At 31.2% G+C, this 18,102-nt stretch overlaps 1 protein-coding gene across 2 annotated transcripts; it reads right to left on the bottom strand.

Moving 5' to 3' along the window:
• Positions 1-3,051: 3,051 nt before the first annotated feature.
• LOC116017771 (CDP-diacylglycerol--serine O-phosphatidyltransferase 1-like) lies at positions 3,052-11,339 on the bottom strand. Of its 2 annotated transcripts, XM_031258406.1 has the most exons (14): positions 10,970-11,339; positions 9,040-9,094; positions 7,428-7,622; positions 6,310-6,375; positions 6,148-6,207; positions 5,879-5,969; positions 5,642-5,696; positions 5,459-5,538; positions 5,204-5,320; positions 4,989-5,073; positions 3,995-4,086; positions 3,656-3,909; positions 3,469-3,557; positions 3,052-3,382 (listed from the first exon to the last, which is right to left on the bottom strand). In XM_031258406.1, the coding sequence occupies exons 3-14, from the start codon at positions 7,589-7,591 to the stop codon at positions 3,264-3,266; spliced, it is 1,272 nt and encodes a 423-aa protein (XP_031114266.1). In that variant the 5' UTR covers positions 7,592-7,622; positions 9,040-9,094; positions 10,970-11,339; the 3' UTR covers positions 3,052-3,263. The 2 variants fall into 2 exon arrangements, with proteins under 2 accessions (XP_031114266.1, XP_031114265.1); XM_031258405.1 differs by lacking the exon at positions 9,040-9,094.
• Between the last annotated feature and the right edge of the window lie 6,763 nt (positions 11,340-18,102).

Below are 18,102 nucleotides of genomic sequence, written 5' to 3'. Positions count from 1 at the left end.
CTCCTAAAATTGTACAAGCTCTTGTTTGCACTCTGGATTAGTTATGAGAAAAAATAAATATTATTTCAATTTTCAATGGCTTGATTTAGTTGAGCATGATGTTGGAAAGATGTATAAACTTGACATGTGTGAGGAGTATATATCAAATTAATTTCTTTTTCTTAAATATTATAATTTTATTATTGTACTTTCTTTATTTAATCACTTTAAGTTGATATGTTTTAAATATGACAAAAATGAGTTTGGATATTGTGATTGATTAGAAGAACAATTAGTCATCATCATTCATCAAGAGTCAAGAAGAAGAGAATTGATAGTGTAAGGTCTTAAGTTACTAACTGCTGCTCACAATTTGAAATCTAATTTTTTTTCTAGTATTTATTGAGTTATTTTAACAATAAAAATTAGATTAATTTATTGTGGATGGATTAGTTATAATATCTCATGCATATAATCATATATTCACTTTTAATTAACTTTTGGATGCAAATGGTCTGAAATATTAAACTGAAAGTCTAAAATTGAAAGTGTTTGCTAATAAATGAAGATTGAAGAATGAATAGTGTTGATATATATATGTACGCTATTGAATGTTGATCAACTTTGGATTTTATTTATTTAGTTTTGCTTATTGAATGTGTTATGAACTTTGGAGACAGACTTTGGACTATGATTTTTGAATGTTATGAATTTGGAGTCAGACTTTGGAGTTTGGAGTTTTGCACTATGCTTAATGTCTTAAGAATTTTCTTATGGAGGCGATATTGAATGTCTTATGCCAAAGATCTTGTGGTCATAGTGGCACCCGATTGCACTCACGTGGGATGAGGTGGGTTCGAGCCTTAATGGAGGCGATATTGGCTCTTTCTGTTTCATTTAGTTGAGAGAGTAGTTATGAACATACTACATTGACTTCTAATTACAACAACTTTAATTTGTCTCTGTTTTCATTAATCAAAACCGCGGTCCATGATATAATTTGTGCTCACCGGCCCGTATAAAAATATTACATTTTTGTTTATATGTATTACATTTTTTCTTATAAGTAACAAACATTTGTCAACATTATAAAAAAAAATTAAAAAAAAAAAAAGTGTAATACTTTTGAGGACAAATGAAAATATTACATTTTTATTATTCTTATTCCTCTTATGAGTAAGAACCACTTTATTCCTGATTAGCATTATATTTTTAGCATAAGTATTACATTTTCATATTGACCTAACCTGACTCAACCCGTTTCACGGATCGTTATCCGTATGATGGTCTCACGCAAGTGTGATCCTCTCCAAAAAATTTGTGTGAAAAAATCTGTGAGACAGATTGCGTCAGAATAAAAATGTAATACTTTTGATTAAAAATGCAATTCACCTCTTTACTGTATCTATTATCTATTGCAAAAAGTCTCCTATTTTCTCTCTATCAGGGTAAATTTACTGCAAAGTGCAAAAAGTCTCCTCTTTCTCCCTCCTGCTCTACTGTAAACGTGCTGTTAGAGTAGTAGAAGACACGCTCTCCATTGCGTTATTTTTCTTAACGGGCGGGAGACAAATTCAGCAGAGTGGAGGAATTCTCAGACATTTTGAGATCAGAGTGTAAACGATGAATGGGCACATCTTTCCGTCCGGGGAAAAATGAGGAATAGTACATATAGGGGGAAAAACCAAATTCGAATGCCGATGAGATTAGCTAGGCAACTAGCTAGTTAGCTGTTAATAGTAGCCATGGCAGAATAATGTATTTTTAAAGTCAATGACTAAGTTAAACAATACTCAATAGTCAATGTACCAAAATAGGTATTAACTCTAATTAGAATAAAAGTGAAAGCATTCAACACGTACAAAAATCTCACAATGAAAAGCTGAATTCAATTCCATGCATGCAAATAACAAACGGAAGAAAAGAAAACTCAACACTGGCGTTGAAATCCTTCTTCCAATTTCTCTCTAAAAAAATAATAAGAATAAAACAAAATCGCATTCAAAACACATCCACTTGATCGCAAAAAAATAAAGACAATGAAACCAGATTTCATCAAAAGGGAGGTAGAGTTTATGCACTTAATGGAAACTGCATACATGAAAATATGGAGAACTATGACTATAACAAAGTGATCTGATGCAAAATAGATTTGAAGTCAATAATATTTACTACTAATCATCAATTGATAGAAATGGAAAGTACAAAATGGTGCAGCCAATTAAGTACACATATGGAGATGGATCATATATATCCTAGCAAAATCTAGGAAATTCACATTTCATTGGAAAATAAATATTCATGGTTAATATTGAAAATTCATTTTTTATGTATTGAATGTTTATTTTTGGTTAATATACTTAAAAATAAATGTTTTGTACATAAAAATAAATAAATAAATAAATAATGAACCTTAACAAAAAAAATAAATTTTATATATGTCCGTGGTCTATGGCCTAAGGTATGATGAATGATTTCTTTGTCTGACAATTTCTTTTGTTTCAATTCCTTTTATCCTCGCGTTTAGAATGTTCATATGATTCTTTCTTCTTCTTACACTTGGTTGAGTTAGCTCTAGCTTATGTTGTCTTTTAAAGAGGTTTTGGAACAAAATCATGTATATATTAATTGAATGTTGATTACTTACCAATTAGATCATACTAATTGTGATAGCAATTGCGATAATCCACAAATTTGATCAAACAAATGAATTTTTTAGTTGATATATGTTGCTTTCACATAAAATATTACATTCCTGTATTTAAGGTTGTATTGACCAGCCAGCTGACTGCATGCTACTTATTTTACCTTTTTCCTTGATTAGGAACCAATAAAGGATAGGAAGTGATTATCTATGGGATATGGATGCTATTGCTATGCAACAGGTAAATGAGAACAATTATCCCAAATGAAAAACATTAAATGAACATTTGGCAAATGTTCTTAAAGAGATAAGAATAGATTACTAATCAAGAGATGGTACAAATACAAGATTTTGGAAAGTAAATTTGATACTTCAAAAAATGAGAGTTCATAGGACATCAAATGATAAGGGAAATTGCACCTGTCAAAGACAACAAAATTTGAATTTTTGAGATTAAAAACACCTGCCAAACTTTTAACCAATGAATTGAAGTAAAAATGAGGTTCTCTACATGCTTCATCTGTGATCTCTAACCTAATAGAATAAAGCATATACAATTACCAGCATAAGGGGTATTTACAACATATAGTTATGGAAAACATCAGAAAGAAATCAATGAATTAGGCACCCACACTATGGTTCACTGCTGCTTTCTCCTAATAAGTTGCCATGACCACGCCGACAAGAAGATCACATGCCCAACCCCAATGGATGTCCAAAGAATAACCAACCATTTCGGCATGTGTTCATGAAACAATCCTGAAGGGTTGAAAACCAAAAGTCACGTTATAAGATTCAAAAATTACATAATCAGGACAAGAATTACAAAAAGGTAGAGAGCCCACCATGCCCAAACTTGATGCATATTAGAAGTTCAACGATGCAGATGGCAAGGGAAAGCCAACAAAATGTTCCCACCTTTTTAACTGGTTTTCTGAAAATTCACAGTGGTAAAGAGCAGTAAGGAAGGGGAATGACACAAAGGCCAGCTTATGGAGAAGTAACTGCATTCGAGGCTAAGGAAGGAAATACCTGTCTTGTAGGTAAGAATTGTACTCTCGGATGGTTGGTATTGCAATCAGCCACCATAACACTAATCTATATATTATCAAAGGGTTTTGGGGAGGAACCCAAAGACAAAACTTGAGGAAGAATGTGTTCAATTCCACCGTCAAGAACACAACACAGAGGCTCAGAACTTGAAGGAAACGCCAAGGACCAAGAAGTGGATGCCATTCATCTTTATCCCAATGTGCTGGAGTAAACTGACCAAGTGTTCGCTTGACCTAAAACATGACAAGATGCAGCAGCAATCAATCTCCTCAATAGTAAAGCATCAAAATAACGAACCCATCATAATGAATTACATACTTTACCAATAATATTTGGTTGTTGGCTGATACCAACCCACTCATATGTTCTACCATCAAAATAACGAACAGTACGCATCCCTGCCCAAATACCTATAAAGCATACCAAGAGATTATTCATCATACTAGTTCAGCATGTTATTATGTGAATGCACAAGTGAACAAGAGAAAAGACACATTATGCTAATACGGATATCATAATGAATTAAAAAGCAGGACATAGAGGTTTCAGAGTTTTTTTTTTTTTTTTTTTGGTTGATTTTAAAAAGCACTGCAACCAACAAGAGAAAAGGCAGATTATGCCAAATACAGACATCAGAATGAATTAGAAAGAAGGATATAGAGATTTCAGAGTTTTTATTTTTCTTGATTTTAAATAACTGCAACCAAACAAGAGAAAAGACACATAATGCCAATACAGAAATCATTAGGAACTATGGAAAGCAGGGCATAGAGGTTTATGTTTTTTTTTCCTCTTGATTTTGAGCAAGTAACACAGCAACCAAACAAGAGAAAAGTCACATTATGCCAATACAGACATCATTATGAATTAGAAAGCAGGACATGGAGGTTTCAATGTATTTTTGTCTAGATTTCAATTTGGAACATGCTTTGCCCCTTTATTACAAGTATTGATCTAGTTTTTTAAAAACAAATTATAACAATAATAAAAATAATGATGATGATGATGATGATAATAATAATAATAATAATAATAATAAGGTGCATCATAAAGAATCTGCCTTGTAATAAAAATTCTAAAACAGACAACATTGACCATTGTTTACAAATAATCAAATCATAAATCTGCACAAATGCACTAGAGACTTGTTCAGCAACCTAACAAATATCATGTCTACAAAATTTAGTAAAGCTAGAGTATCATACAGAATCTACCTTCCCTAATTTCTTGAGGGTTGAATCAAACAATTCTGGAATTAGTCATAAATACATACACCCCAAACAGCAAAATAACAAGAATTCAATATTCATACCAAACCAATTGCAGATTAATATGTCAAGAACAATGCTGTCCCACCAGCACTCGTTGAAATTTGGTAACATATGACGGAAGGTAAGCTGAAAGCATAAGAATAAGAACATATGTTCAGAATATAAAGAATAATCTGCCAGTGACTCCTAAAGGAGTGATGTAAAAAAGATTAAAGAGCAACGCATAAACTAAAGGGAAGTTGGCAAAGACTTGCACCTCCATTGACTCAAATCCAATTGATAGCACCCATAAAAGAGGTTGATTGCGAATCATGATGGCTTTACCCCACCACCCAAGGATATGAGCCAGAACAAATTCATCAAACACAGTATCCTGCCAAACAAGAAAATGAATCAGACAGACCTCAGAGCTTGAGATAAAAACTGAAACCAAAAGATGAAAAAGAAAAACTAAGGTAAAAAGAACCCAAAGAAAAAGGAAATTACAAGATTGTGAAAGTAGAAACCATACATAAACATTCTTAAACCTGTTCGTGGGATTTTCAGGTACATAAATTCTGCAATCAGCACCATAGGATCTTTCAGGAAGTTCTGCAGGAAGTAATAGTTAAACTTAAGCAACGGACCTAGAAAATGAAAAGGAAAATTAGCTAATCCATGTATAATTGCTGGAGGACAAGCCCTAAATTGTTACCAACACCAAGATCAGGATGTAGATACTTCATAAATTGGCGAGCATCATCACGGTTCTGAAGTCAGAAAAGAAAAATAAGACCAAAATAAAGAATATATAGGCAAATCACATTTGTAGCAGAAACAAAAATTGATTAAAAAACTAACGAATTGAGAAGGAGGAAGCAACGGATTACATTAACTCAGGAATGAATTAAATAAATAAATAAGCAAACTAAACCTTGACAAAAGAACCTACCTGAAAGAGCAAAAATGTTAATGAAACAAGGTAGATGACAGCCATTCCATGAACTAGGCGCCAAATCGCAGGATGTGGCCTAATAAGAATCCTGCAACCAGATGGGCCTGAGAAATTAAGGGTGCAGAAAGCAATCACTCTGCAATAAAAAACTTAAATGCAGGGTGTCCAAGATGCCAAAATTGCAATATATCCAGTTCCCTTCCACAGACATAATACCTCCGCCTTATATTTTGGTGTTTAATCTAAATTGTTAGCCATTAACTTACGTCGAAGGGGCTTGTAGTAAAGAGTAAGCAAGATAGACTGCAATCATTGCCCAGACACCCCTAGAACATTCATATAAAGCATAAGTTAGAAATTTTCCCTGAAAAATTGTGGAATAACAGATGAAAAAAATTGTAATAACATCACAAAGGGAATGAACGCACCTTTTCACAGTTGCAACCAGATCATCAACTGAGGTACGTTCAGGATCAAGAGCTCCACTTGCCCAACTGAAATAAATTTAGCACAACAGCAACAAAGTGCAATTAGAACACAAGTAAGCCCTTCCAGGTTATGTGGTATTCATAATCCAAGCAAATAAGGAAAAACTGATTCCACAATTTAGAAAGATGATGCAACTAGAACTTTTAAACTATAGCAACTCCAAAAAAAAAAAAAACAGCAGCAGATCCATAAAGGGGGGAAATTAATACAACTCTAGATCAATTACAAACGATTAGTAATTGCTAGTGTTTGCTTCCCAAAAGTTAACTAGGTGCAAAGGAATACACCCTTGTTTACACTCAACTTTGAAGAGAAACTAAATTATCGAAATATGTGTGGGCATAATCGATGTCCTTGCACTGAAATTTCCAAGCAGGATGCAGTGAAAAACAAAAAAGGACAGGTCATTTGAAAGAATCAGCGGGCATGCCCATAAAAATGCTAATCGTCTGTTATAAGTCCTTAGTAGCACATCATAAATGAGGAAAACACCACAAGTTAGGCATGAGCTAGTGAAACAAGAAACAGTTAAATCAATGGCAGAGCCACAAATACAGTACTAACCAGGAATAAGAGAGACTATCAAGCATGAGAAAGAGAGACAAGCAAGCACACAAAACTACAAATGCCTTTAAAACAAAATAAACAACAAAAAATTAAAAGGAGGGGGAGGAGGAAATAACTACAAAGGAAATATCTCAATATCCCACAGATTAATACGACATTACTGAATAGAACCTCAACAGTATGGTATTTGAAAAGTCAGTAATGATTAATGAACTCCATTAAATAGATAGCTTTCGTGTTGGAGTGTACAGATTTACATGATTAGGTACGTGGAACCTCCACTAAGTGCAAAGGGCCAAAGGCTGTTTGGAAAAGCATGATTCTTATATTGGCTCATTGTTGAATACATGTGTATTAATCACGGATACCTTACATCAGTGTGAACAGTGGCATATTCATTATAATAAATCTCTCAAAAAAATGAACCACTCCGAACAAAAGTTTACCCTAATTAATGACGCATGTATAGCATGTAGATCAGGCAACTCACATGAGAAAACATGCACCAATAAACAACAATGTAACTGTGCGGGGTTTGTATAGCCAAGCAGTCCATGGATCCAGCTCATCAACAGAACTTGTTGAGTTCACCTCACCATTTTGCATAGAAACAAGATTCTTTTTGTTACCCTGTCTATGGCCATTAGGCTCCATAAGCCTAGTCTTCCAAAATTCTGATTCTTGCCTGCAAATCACAAAATTTCAACAGGTAAATGAGCCCAACCACACAACTCTGAACAGCATATTTTAGGTAAAAATATTAAAGTGGGAACTTTTGCAAGGCCTTTGCCTTTGGTCCTTTTTTCAAAAATGGAAAGGGTAGGGCATTTTGGCAATTTCAACCAGTTCAGAAAAAAAATTGAAAATAGTGTAAAATCACCAACATGCCCATGTCCTTTAGATTTTTTAAAATAAAAAAAGGCACCAAAGGCATTGTAGAACAATCCTTATATCATAATATGAACAATTGGCAAGAATAATGATTGCTCTCAGTAAATGAAAAACTCAAGATCAAATTCCATCAAATAACTCAACACATTAAAATGAATTCTTATAAATCAAGGAATATAAAAGATTAGACAATTTGTGGAGCAAGTCTAATATATGGCTTTAAGAATCAAAATCGTTATATTTGTTCATGAAGTAAGTTGTCATTACTAGCCTCTAAGGTTTTGTAGAAGCAATTAAAGAAAACGTATTCCCTCTACTATCCACTGAGGGAATTGGCAATTCCATAGTTTTGAATTTCATTTTACAACTTTAAGTTATGCTATTGTTGTGATCACAACACAGTATAACTTTGTGTGGTAAAAACATTTTAAAAAATATAATAAAATAAAAAATCCAACACTTCCACTCATTTCATTTGGCATCTTTTCACCAACTAAAAACTTTTAGCAAAATCAGACTGCATCAGAAGTTTCTTCTCAAGCTCAAATCAATAGTTGAAATTAAAACGACTTCATGAAGGAACAAAAACGTACATCATTTTGAAGTGCTCACATATTTCTTAAAATCAAAATAAATAGAAATGAACTTAACTATGGACAAAGCAGACTACATCAGCTGCTTCTTTACATCTTTACTCACTATTTGACAAACAAAACCAACTTAAGGAAACATAAAGTTGCATGATCTCAAAGCAAACTCAAAATTATATAAATCAAATTAAATTCAAGTGAAAAACTAAAAAGATGTGCACCAGCATATTCAAGTTAAGAGACTTTAATTTAAAACACACCAAACTTTGAGATCCCTACCATACACAAGCATCTGCTGAAGTCCTAAAGAAAATTGTTCATAGTGGTACCTTTGAACAGTCAAATGCAACGATCAATTGCAGTAACATCTTTCTTTAAATATAAAAATTACACATTCTAATGAAATTATTACTGTATACACATAACTAAAACCCTGTTCAAAATAAGTAAATGTCACCAACTAAACAACATCATCTAATTTAACTGAAGAGTAAAAGATAATTCAAAATAATTAGAATAAAATTGAAAGCATTCAACAGTTAAATCTGACAAACAAAGGCTGAATTCAAGAATATTTCCATGCATGCAAATAATAAGCCGGAGAAAAGAAAATTCAAACACCTTGAAATCCTTCTTCCAATTCAGAAATGTCATGCACCACCCCCGTCAATTCTCTCTAGAAAAAAAAAAAAAAAAAAAAAAAAAAAAAAACAAAAAAAAAACCAAAAAAAAAAAAAAAAAAACAAAAAAAAAACCAAAAAAAAAAAAAAAAAAACAAAAAAAAAACCAAAAAAAAAAAAAAAAAAACAAAAAAAAAACCAAAAAAAAAAAAAAAAAAACAAAAAAAAAACCAAAAAAAAAAAAAAAAAAACAAAAAAAAAACCAAAAAAAAAAAAAAAAAAACAAAAAAAAAACCAAAAAAAAAAAAAAAAAAACAAAAAAAAAACCAAAAAAAAAAAAAAAAAAACAAAAAAAAAACCAAAAAAAAAAAAAAAAAAACAAAAAAAAAACCAAAAAAAAAAAAAAAAAAACAAAAAAAAAACCAAAAAAAAAAAAAAAAAAACAAAAAAAAAACCAAAAAAAAAAAAAAAAAAACAAAAAAAAAACCAAAAAAAAAAAAAAAAAAACAAAAAAAAAACCAAAAAAAAAAAAAAAAAAACAAAAAAAAAACCAAAAAAAAAAAAAAAAAAACAAAAAAAAAACCAAAAAAAAAAAAAAAAAAACAAAAAAAAAACCAAAAAAAAAAAAAAAAAAACAAAAAAAAAACCAAAAAAAAAAAAAAAAAAACAAAAAAAAAACCAAAAAAAAAAAAAAAAAAACAAAAAAAAAACCAAAAAAAAAAAAAAAAAAACAAAAAAAAAACCAAAAAAAAAAAAAAAAAAACAAAAAAAAAACCAAAAAAAAAAAAAAAAAAACAAAAAAAAAACCAAAAAAAAAAAAAAAAAAACAAAAAAAAAACCAAAAAAAAAAAAAAAAAAACAAAAAAAAAACCAAAAAAAAAAAAAAAAAAACAAAAAAAAAACCAAAAAAAAAAAAAAAAAAACAAAAAAAAAACCAAAAAAAAAAAAAAAAAAACAAAAAAAAAACCAAAAAAAAAAAAAAAAAAACAAAAAAAAAACCAAAAAAAAAAAAAAAAAAACAAAAAAAAAACCAAAAAAAAAAAAAAAAAAACAAAAAAAAAACCAAAAAAAAAAAAAAAAAAACAAAAAAAAAACCAAAAAAAAAAAAAAAAAAACAAAAAAAAAACCAAAAAAAAAAAAAAAAAAACAAAAAAAAAACCAAAAAAAAAAAAAAAAAAACAAAAAAAAAACCAAAAAAAAAAAAAAAAAAACAAAAAAAAAACCAAAAAAAAAAAAAAAAAAACAAAAAAAAAACCAAAAAAAAAAAAAAAAAAACAAAAAAAAAACCAAAAAAAAAAAAAAAAAAACAAAAAAAAAACCAAAAAAAAAAAAAAAAAAACAAAAAAAAAACCAAAAAAAAAAAAAAAAAAACAAAAAAAAAACCAAAAAAAAAAAAAAAAAAACAAAAAAAAAACCAAAAAAAAAAAAAAAAAAACAAAAAAAAAACCAAAAAAAAAAAAAAAAAAACAAAAAAAAAACCAAAAAAAAAAAAAAAAAAACAAAAAAAAAACCAAAAAAAAAAAAAAAAAAACAAAAAAAAAACCAAAAAAAAAAAAAAAAAAACAAAAAAAAAACCAAAAAAAAAAAAAAAAAAAAAAAAAAAAAAAAACTAAAGCGCATTCAAAACCCACTTAATCGCAGAAAATAAAGACAATCAGATTTCAGAAACTCATCAAAAGTAGCGTATGGTGCATGCCTATCATCGCCCAATTCAGAAATGATTTCTTTCTGTTACGTGGCAGTTTACTTTTAAATAGGCGTAATAATGCTGTACAAATACAATATTAATTACACTGAAGAGTATACACCGTACATATACACACACGCGCGCACAGAGCTAGAGGGGGAGAGAGAGGATCAGCTAAACAGGCAAGTTCCTCCGTCAGGAAAATTAATCACGAAAGAAAAATGATAAAGAGGAGGGCACTGACGTTTATAAAGCTGACAGCCAAGGCCTAGCCGTCCGATTGGTAAGAGTGGTGATCGTGGCCGTCGGATCAGACTGGCAACCAGAGTCGTAGAGATTGAGAAATGGCTATTATGGCCACCGCCGCCGCCGCCGCCGCCGCCGTCGACCGTATTTGAGTGAGCAGGAACTAGTTGAGATGTGAAAGAGGAAGAAGAAGAAGCAGACAACTAGAGCTCTTTCTCTTCTCTAGTATAGGAGGATACGTACATCCCTGCGTGTATGTATAGGTCGGGGGAGAAAGAGAGTCGTCACTGCTCTTCGGTGGAAGTTCGCAGCGGCGAAGAGAGAGAGAGAGAGAGAGAGAGGAGAGAGAGTATGTGTGTGTGGGTGTACGATGGTCAAAGAGAAAGGGAGAGAGGGGTTTTTGAAGATTGTAAAGATACGAAATAGGAATTTTAAATAATTACTGAAATTTAATTATTGGGGCCTTTAAGATGCTCAAAGTGCCCTTTTCGGATATTCTTATCTTATTTGCTTTGTGGGAAAGGACCAATTAATGAGCTAATGCCAATATGCTTTCTTTTGTTTGCCAATTTAATTCAAATTTACTCAAATGCCCTTCACTCAAACTTTGGTCGAATTCTTTTTAGAAACTTATTTATGAAAAGAATTTTTTTTATAGGTTGGTGATCTCAGCTTTGTTAGATTAATCATACGTAATCAGTTCACCAATAAGATCTTAGTCTTTCGTGTGTACAAGAGATCCAAACTTTCTAACATTTTTTGGGCTTTTTCTCATATATGCTTCCAGCCGAATTCGAATCTCCACATTGTCACTTACAGTTATGACCTTTAAGTCATGCGACAAACCAACTACACCAAGCCTCGGGGCATCAAAAGAAAATTATTATTTGCATGGTTGCACCCCCAAATTCTATTCCTAACTTCTATTCCATCATTTAAAATTTTGATGTAGACTAAGATTTAATTTGTTGTGCACACATAAAGACTAAGATATGACTTGTAGACTGATTGTGCAGTTCGCAATTTACATCCGCAAAGCCACTAGGGGTAGGTCTTGTGAGTTTAGGATTAATTTGACAAAACTAGAATCACTTAAATTTTTTAAAAAAAAAAGTTGATGTAGATCTTTTTCTTAGGACCCACAAGATGAAAATAACTTATCATTAAATTGCATGTATAGCATGAGATAAAAATGATAGTAGAAATTGAGAGTCCATGTAATACAACTCTTGTCAATGACCTTGTGGTCAATGAGCATGTAGTAACTCTCCCAAATGGGAGGTCATAAGATTGAGCCTTAGTGGATGCGGTATTGACTCTTTGTATTTGGTTGAAGTTATATAGCATTCCTTTGGAATTGAACATTGCATCCATATCAGATTTTTTCCCATTTTTGGGGGGAATGTGATTCCGTTGTTAATCTTAGGTAATGTTAGATTACCTCCCAATTTTACGTTATTTGCCCTTAACATCAACGCACCACATTTCTCGGCTCTCCACCATTTCTCCTCGGCATTTCTTCACTCTCCACCGTTCTCCACTGCCGGATTTGAGGATAATGAACCAAGAGGCAATCACCTTTCATTTTCATTTCTAGATCTATCAACGAATCAATTTTCAGTTTTCAATTTTAGATTCCCTTGCAGAAACACAAACAACCTGCAATATTCATCTTCTCCAAGTCTCAATTTAGGGTTCTTATCTTCTCAATCACACATGTAATATCTTTTGTTTCTTATTTCTTCATAAATTTGAGGATTAAACTAGAATCTCAAAAATATCATTACTACTTTGAAACTAATTTTGCCTGAGGGGGAGGGAGATGGTTTCTTCATTTTTCAATTTCTTCATCTTATTTCTATAGGAATTTGTTATTTATCTATTGAGTGCTCAAGAATTACTCTCTGCACGTTGTTTATTTATTGGATGTGATATTAGTGCTCCACTTATCAAGTTTGTTCTTTGTTGTTTTTGTTTTTTTGGTTCGTTGCTATGTGTGGATTCTGTAAATTTTTAGTGGGTTCCTTACCTCCTTGATGTTACAGGTCTTGAGCATTTAGATCTAACGTTTTGATAGGCTTTCGAATTTGTATTGTTATCACTGTATAAAGCTATCCTCTTTTCTTTTTTTCCAAACCTAATAAAATTTTGTCTAACTAAGATTTTCACTACTACAGAAAAAGAATACTACATTGCCTAATCAACGTCAGTTTTTGACAAACCGACGTTATATGTCAATAAAATAAAGCAAAAATAATATATATTGACTCTGTTTGGCAGAGCTTATTTAGGAGCTTATAGCTTATTTTAAACTACTTATTTTAAACTACTAATAAGCTATAAGCTATATTTGGTAATGTTTCTCAAATAAGCTAGTAGCTTAAAATAAGAGCTTATTTTTTATTTTTTAACGCTACCTAAGGTAGCATTTCAAAATAAGCTAGTAGCTTCCTAACTTTTTTTTCCATCTTTAACCTTATTATTTTAAAGAAATGACATCATTTACACTTCCAAATTAAAACTTTTTTAGCTAAACTTTTTTTACTTTTTTTCTTCAATATGTTTAGTTGTAATTTCAATTTGACATTTTTGTTTGAACATTGATTTTTGTATGAATTAATCTTATAAATTATAAACATTTTATTTTACTTTATATGTTTTCAAATATATGCTCTTACTTTATATTTTATTAAAATATATTGATTTCATTATTTTATTTTTAAATATATAAACAAACCTATTTAAATTTAAACTATTTAAATTGTATGAAGATGTTCTTTTTAGTCATTTTACATTTATCAGCTTATCAAAAAGCTAATTTTACCAAACACTTTTAAGCATAACAGCTAACTTAACAGCTCTTTAGATTTCAGCTTCGAGCTTATAACTTTTCAGTTTTCAGCTACTTTTCAACTTTCAGCTACCTTTTCAGCTAGGTTTGCCAAACATAGCCATTATTTACGATATTGGTTTATGGAAAAAACTAACATAATAAATATTTTTTTTAATATTAAGACATACGACATCGGACATCGTATGTTTTAAATATTTTTTTTTAAATTAAAGGCATACGATATCAGTTCTATAAAGAACCGACGTCATATGTTCTAAATAAAATTTTAAAAAAAAATCATATTCTAAATATTTTTTTTAAAAAAATATTAAAGACATACGGCGTTGACGTCGTATGTTTTAAATAATTTTGTTAAAAAAATTAAAGATATACGACATCAGTTCTATATAGAACCGACGTCGTATGTTCCAAATAAAATTTAAAAAAATCGTATGTTCTAAATATTTTTTTTTTAAATATTAAAGACATACGACGTCGTTAAATATTTTTTTTTTTAAATTAAAGATATACGACGTCATAGAACCGACGTCGTATGTTCCAAATAAAATTAAAAAAATTGTATGTTCTAAATAATTATTTAAAAAAAATTAAAGACATACGATGTTGGTTCTATGTGTAGAACTGACGTCATATGTTTATGCCTTTTTCTTTTATTTAAGAGATCAAATCAGTACGTCGTCACCAACGCACAGTAGAACCAACGCATAGCTTCATCACCAATGCACAATACGCCGTCTTCTTCCTTCATATTTTAGAGATCAGATCGTTGTCTTCCTTCATCACCAACGCACAGCTTCATCGTCGTCTTCCTCGTTCAATTGCAGCTTGCTTCGAATCCTCCGTGCGTATATGAATCCTTAGTATATTGCTCAGATTTACATTTCACATTTCAGATTTCTTAGTATATTATATTGCTCATATTTCTTAGTATATTTCAAAATCCTTCGTTCAAGTGCTCTGTGTCCTGTGGATCTCGTCGAACACTAATCACGCTCATCAACTGTCTAGGTGCTCAGATTTCTTAGTATATTCCTCACCAACTAGTCCCCCATCAATTGCTCGTCGCTAATCACGCTCTTGATCCTCTCACTTACCTTAATTATAAGAATAGTTGTATTTATTATAGTAACATTATAATATGAATTATTATATTATTAGAATTAGTGGAACTTAAGAATTAGTTAGGTTTTAAGAATATAATATTATAAATAATACGCACCATGTATTGTGATGGTGGTGGTTATGATAATGAAGTAAATTATTTCGAGTTGGTTGAATGTGATCGAAAATCTAATTATAGATGAAATAAGATGGTCAAGAAGTTAAATGAAGGTTCGACCACATGAGGTCGGGAAGTTAATTGAATGGGATTGATGTGACTGGGATGTTAATTAAGGGCCCGACCATGTGAGGTTGGTAGGCTCCGAGTGGAGTGGTGTAGGTTGGGAGCCCAAAAATCCCTCTCAAAGGTGCAATAAATGTTCTATTTATAGAGGGGAAGAGGGGTCACGTGATGGGTGCTCAACATGCTCTCCATGTGTCCTAGGTGGATTCAGTGGTGAGGTTATACTTATCAAGTGTTCTTAGAGATTTGACACGTGAAGGGGTGCTTGGAGACCGGGGAGTCTACTAATAATGAGATTGAGATGTGTAATAATAATGAGGCCGGGAAGTCTAATGAGTTGTGAGACTAGGAGGTCTACTAATAATGAGACCGGAGGTCTAATGATAGTGAAACCACCGAGATGTCTACTAATAATGAAACAGAGAGGTTGAGAAATGAAATAACTAGTGTGCTCGACAAGTACACCAATGAGGTCAGAAAATATACTAGTGAAGTCAAAAAATACACTAATGAGCTTCGTATAACAAGCCCTATAACCCTATCACAAGTCTTTCTCAATATACTATATTTCTCCTTACTTTTTGTCTCCCTCTCTATATTATGTCTCCCTTAATATTCTAAACTCTGTCCCCTCTTATTCTTTGTTATTATTTTCCTAGAGTCAACACATATTTGAAGTGATTGTGGTTACTTGATATAAGATCGTATCAATTGAGAGAATTTGTAAAATTATTACTGAGTACGTATCAATTAAAAAATAAAAGAAAAATTGCAACTACGAGAAAGAATTCTCTCCACGATTTTGTATTTTTGTTACCAATTCCATTTGGTATACTATGTTCTTTGGTTAGGAAAAAAAAGTTCAACAGAAATAAAAAACTTACAAAAAAAAAGTATTAAAGAATTATTATGAAACATCTCGAATCGGTTCCTATTAGTTTTTGTATTACATCTATTGTTCTTGATATATATATGATGCTTTTTCTACGAAACGAATGATATAAAATATTGAGATATTACAAGATGATGCATGATAAAACAATCCAAACTATATTATATATACTTTAACTCCATAGCTAGCGAACTAAATTGCAGAAAAATACACACTTCATGGTCAAAGTATTTATGATGGCCGGTGTATTATGGACCATGGTTAAAAAAATCGCTAGGCGCTGCTCGGACACTCGGGGAGCGCCTAGCGCCTAGGATGCCTAGGCTGAGGTTAATTGCCGCCTAGGCGTCAGTGTATTTTTTTTACTTTATTTTTTATTTTTTAAAAATGTGTTTAAGTATTTTTAATTTTTTAAAGACTAATAATTATAAATTATATAATACTTTAATAGTTAATTCTAAAATATTAAATATTAACCTAAAAAATATAGTTTGTACAATTTAAGATTATTTCGCTCAAAACGATATTGCTTTGAGTGAAATAACCCATTACAAGAAAAAGAACAATAGTTAATCGATCGTCGGGGCCTAAGAGGCTTAGGCGGTCCGCGCCTAAGCGGCCTAGGCTGTTGCCTAGCCAGCCAGCCGCCTAGACCACCATTTAAGGTGATACGCTAGGCGGTCGAACGGCGCCTAGCGCCTAGATGGGGATTAATTGGTGTCTAGGCAGGATTTTTACAACATTGCTGTGGGCATCAGGTTTCTTGACCTATTGTCATCAATCACCACATCCACCTTCAAGCCTGCCTCTAACGTTGGCGTCACCAAAAACCCCCGTCCGGATATCCTGCCAGTTGTTGAGGAACTCATAAAGAGTTAATTTCATTTTTGGTCCTAGATTTATAGGTGACAATCTACTTTTAGTTCTTTTTTATTAAAACATCATCATTTGGTCCTAGTATTATTGTGGCATGACCAATTTTGGTCCTCCATCAATAAAATCGTTAAAATATCGTTAAATACAAAGACATTTCAACCTTTTTTTATACAAAATATGTTAAACCACTATATTTTTTATGTTTATTTTTTTGAAAACATTCATAATTGAAGATCGAAATATCTTTGTATTTAACGATATTTAAACAGATTTGTTGATAAAGGACCAAAAATGGTCATGTCACAATAATATTAGGACCAAAATGGATGTTTTAATAAAAAAAGGACTAAAAGTGGATTGCCACCTATAAATTTAGGACTAAAAATGAAATTAACTCTTCCACAAGATGTTAAGGATCTAGTAGATCTTGATATTTCATGAGTTGTTGAGGAACCTAAAGATCCTAATATTCTACCAATTACTGAGGAGCCAATAAATCTAGTATCTGAAGAACTAGTAGATCTTGATACTCCATCAATTATTGAAGAGGCCGTAGATGTTGTACGTTATTCAACTAGTTCTTGATGATCCTATAGAAGCTGCAAAGATTGTTATAATTTTCAATTGCAATTTTGAGCAACTAAGCATGGATAAAAGTTTAAACTCGTCACCAAAAAATCTGCTGTTGTTTCAAAAAATCATTTCTTATACCACTGGTGTGGTTGGAAAGATATATCACCTCTACGGTAAAAGTGGTTCACAAAATGCTCCAAGACAAGGGCATCACATGGTACAAGGATTTATGTTACAAGGCAAATCATTGCATGCACAAGTTATCTATACCTTCATCCGGCGACTCAATCAAGTTGTATTGTTGGAAACAATCTATTCATAACATTGATTCTTATAATAAATGATGTAATTCCATAAGGTGATGATTAGTGATGTATAAAAGCGAAATTACTGGGTAAAATTCCCTCTCTCTCTGATAAAATATAAAGGTTAAAAGATGTATGTCAGAAAAGGTTATGAGTTCTTTTAAAAATATTGTATTTTCTGGGCGCCTTTAAGAAATACTGCCACCAACATTTAATCAACGTCCTTTGGCGCAGTAATCTGTTAAGAGTTTTCTCATCAAATCTTCCACGGACTGAGGAGAACTCT

This window comes from Ipomoea triloba, chromosome 4 (assembly GCF_003576645.1).
Source record: "Ipomoea triloba cultivar NCNSP0323 chromosome 4, ASM357664v1".
Classification (NCBI taxonomy): domain Eukaryota; kingdom Viridiplantae; phylum Streptophyta; class Magnoliopsida; order Solanales; family Convolvulaceae; genus Ipomoea; species Ipomoea triloba.
Note: the sequence above shows the minus strand (reverse complement) of the source record. Positions and strands in the feature narration are given on the sequence as shown.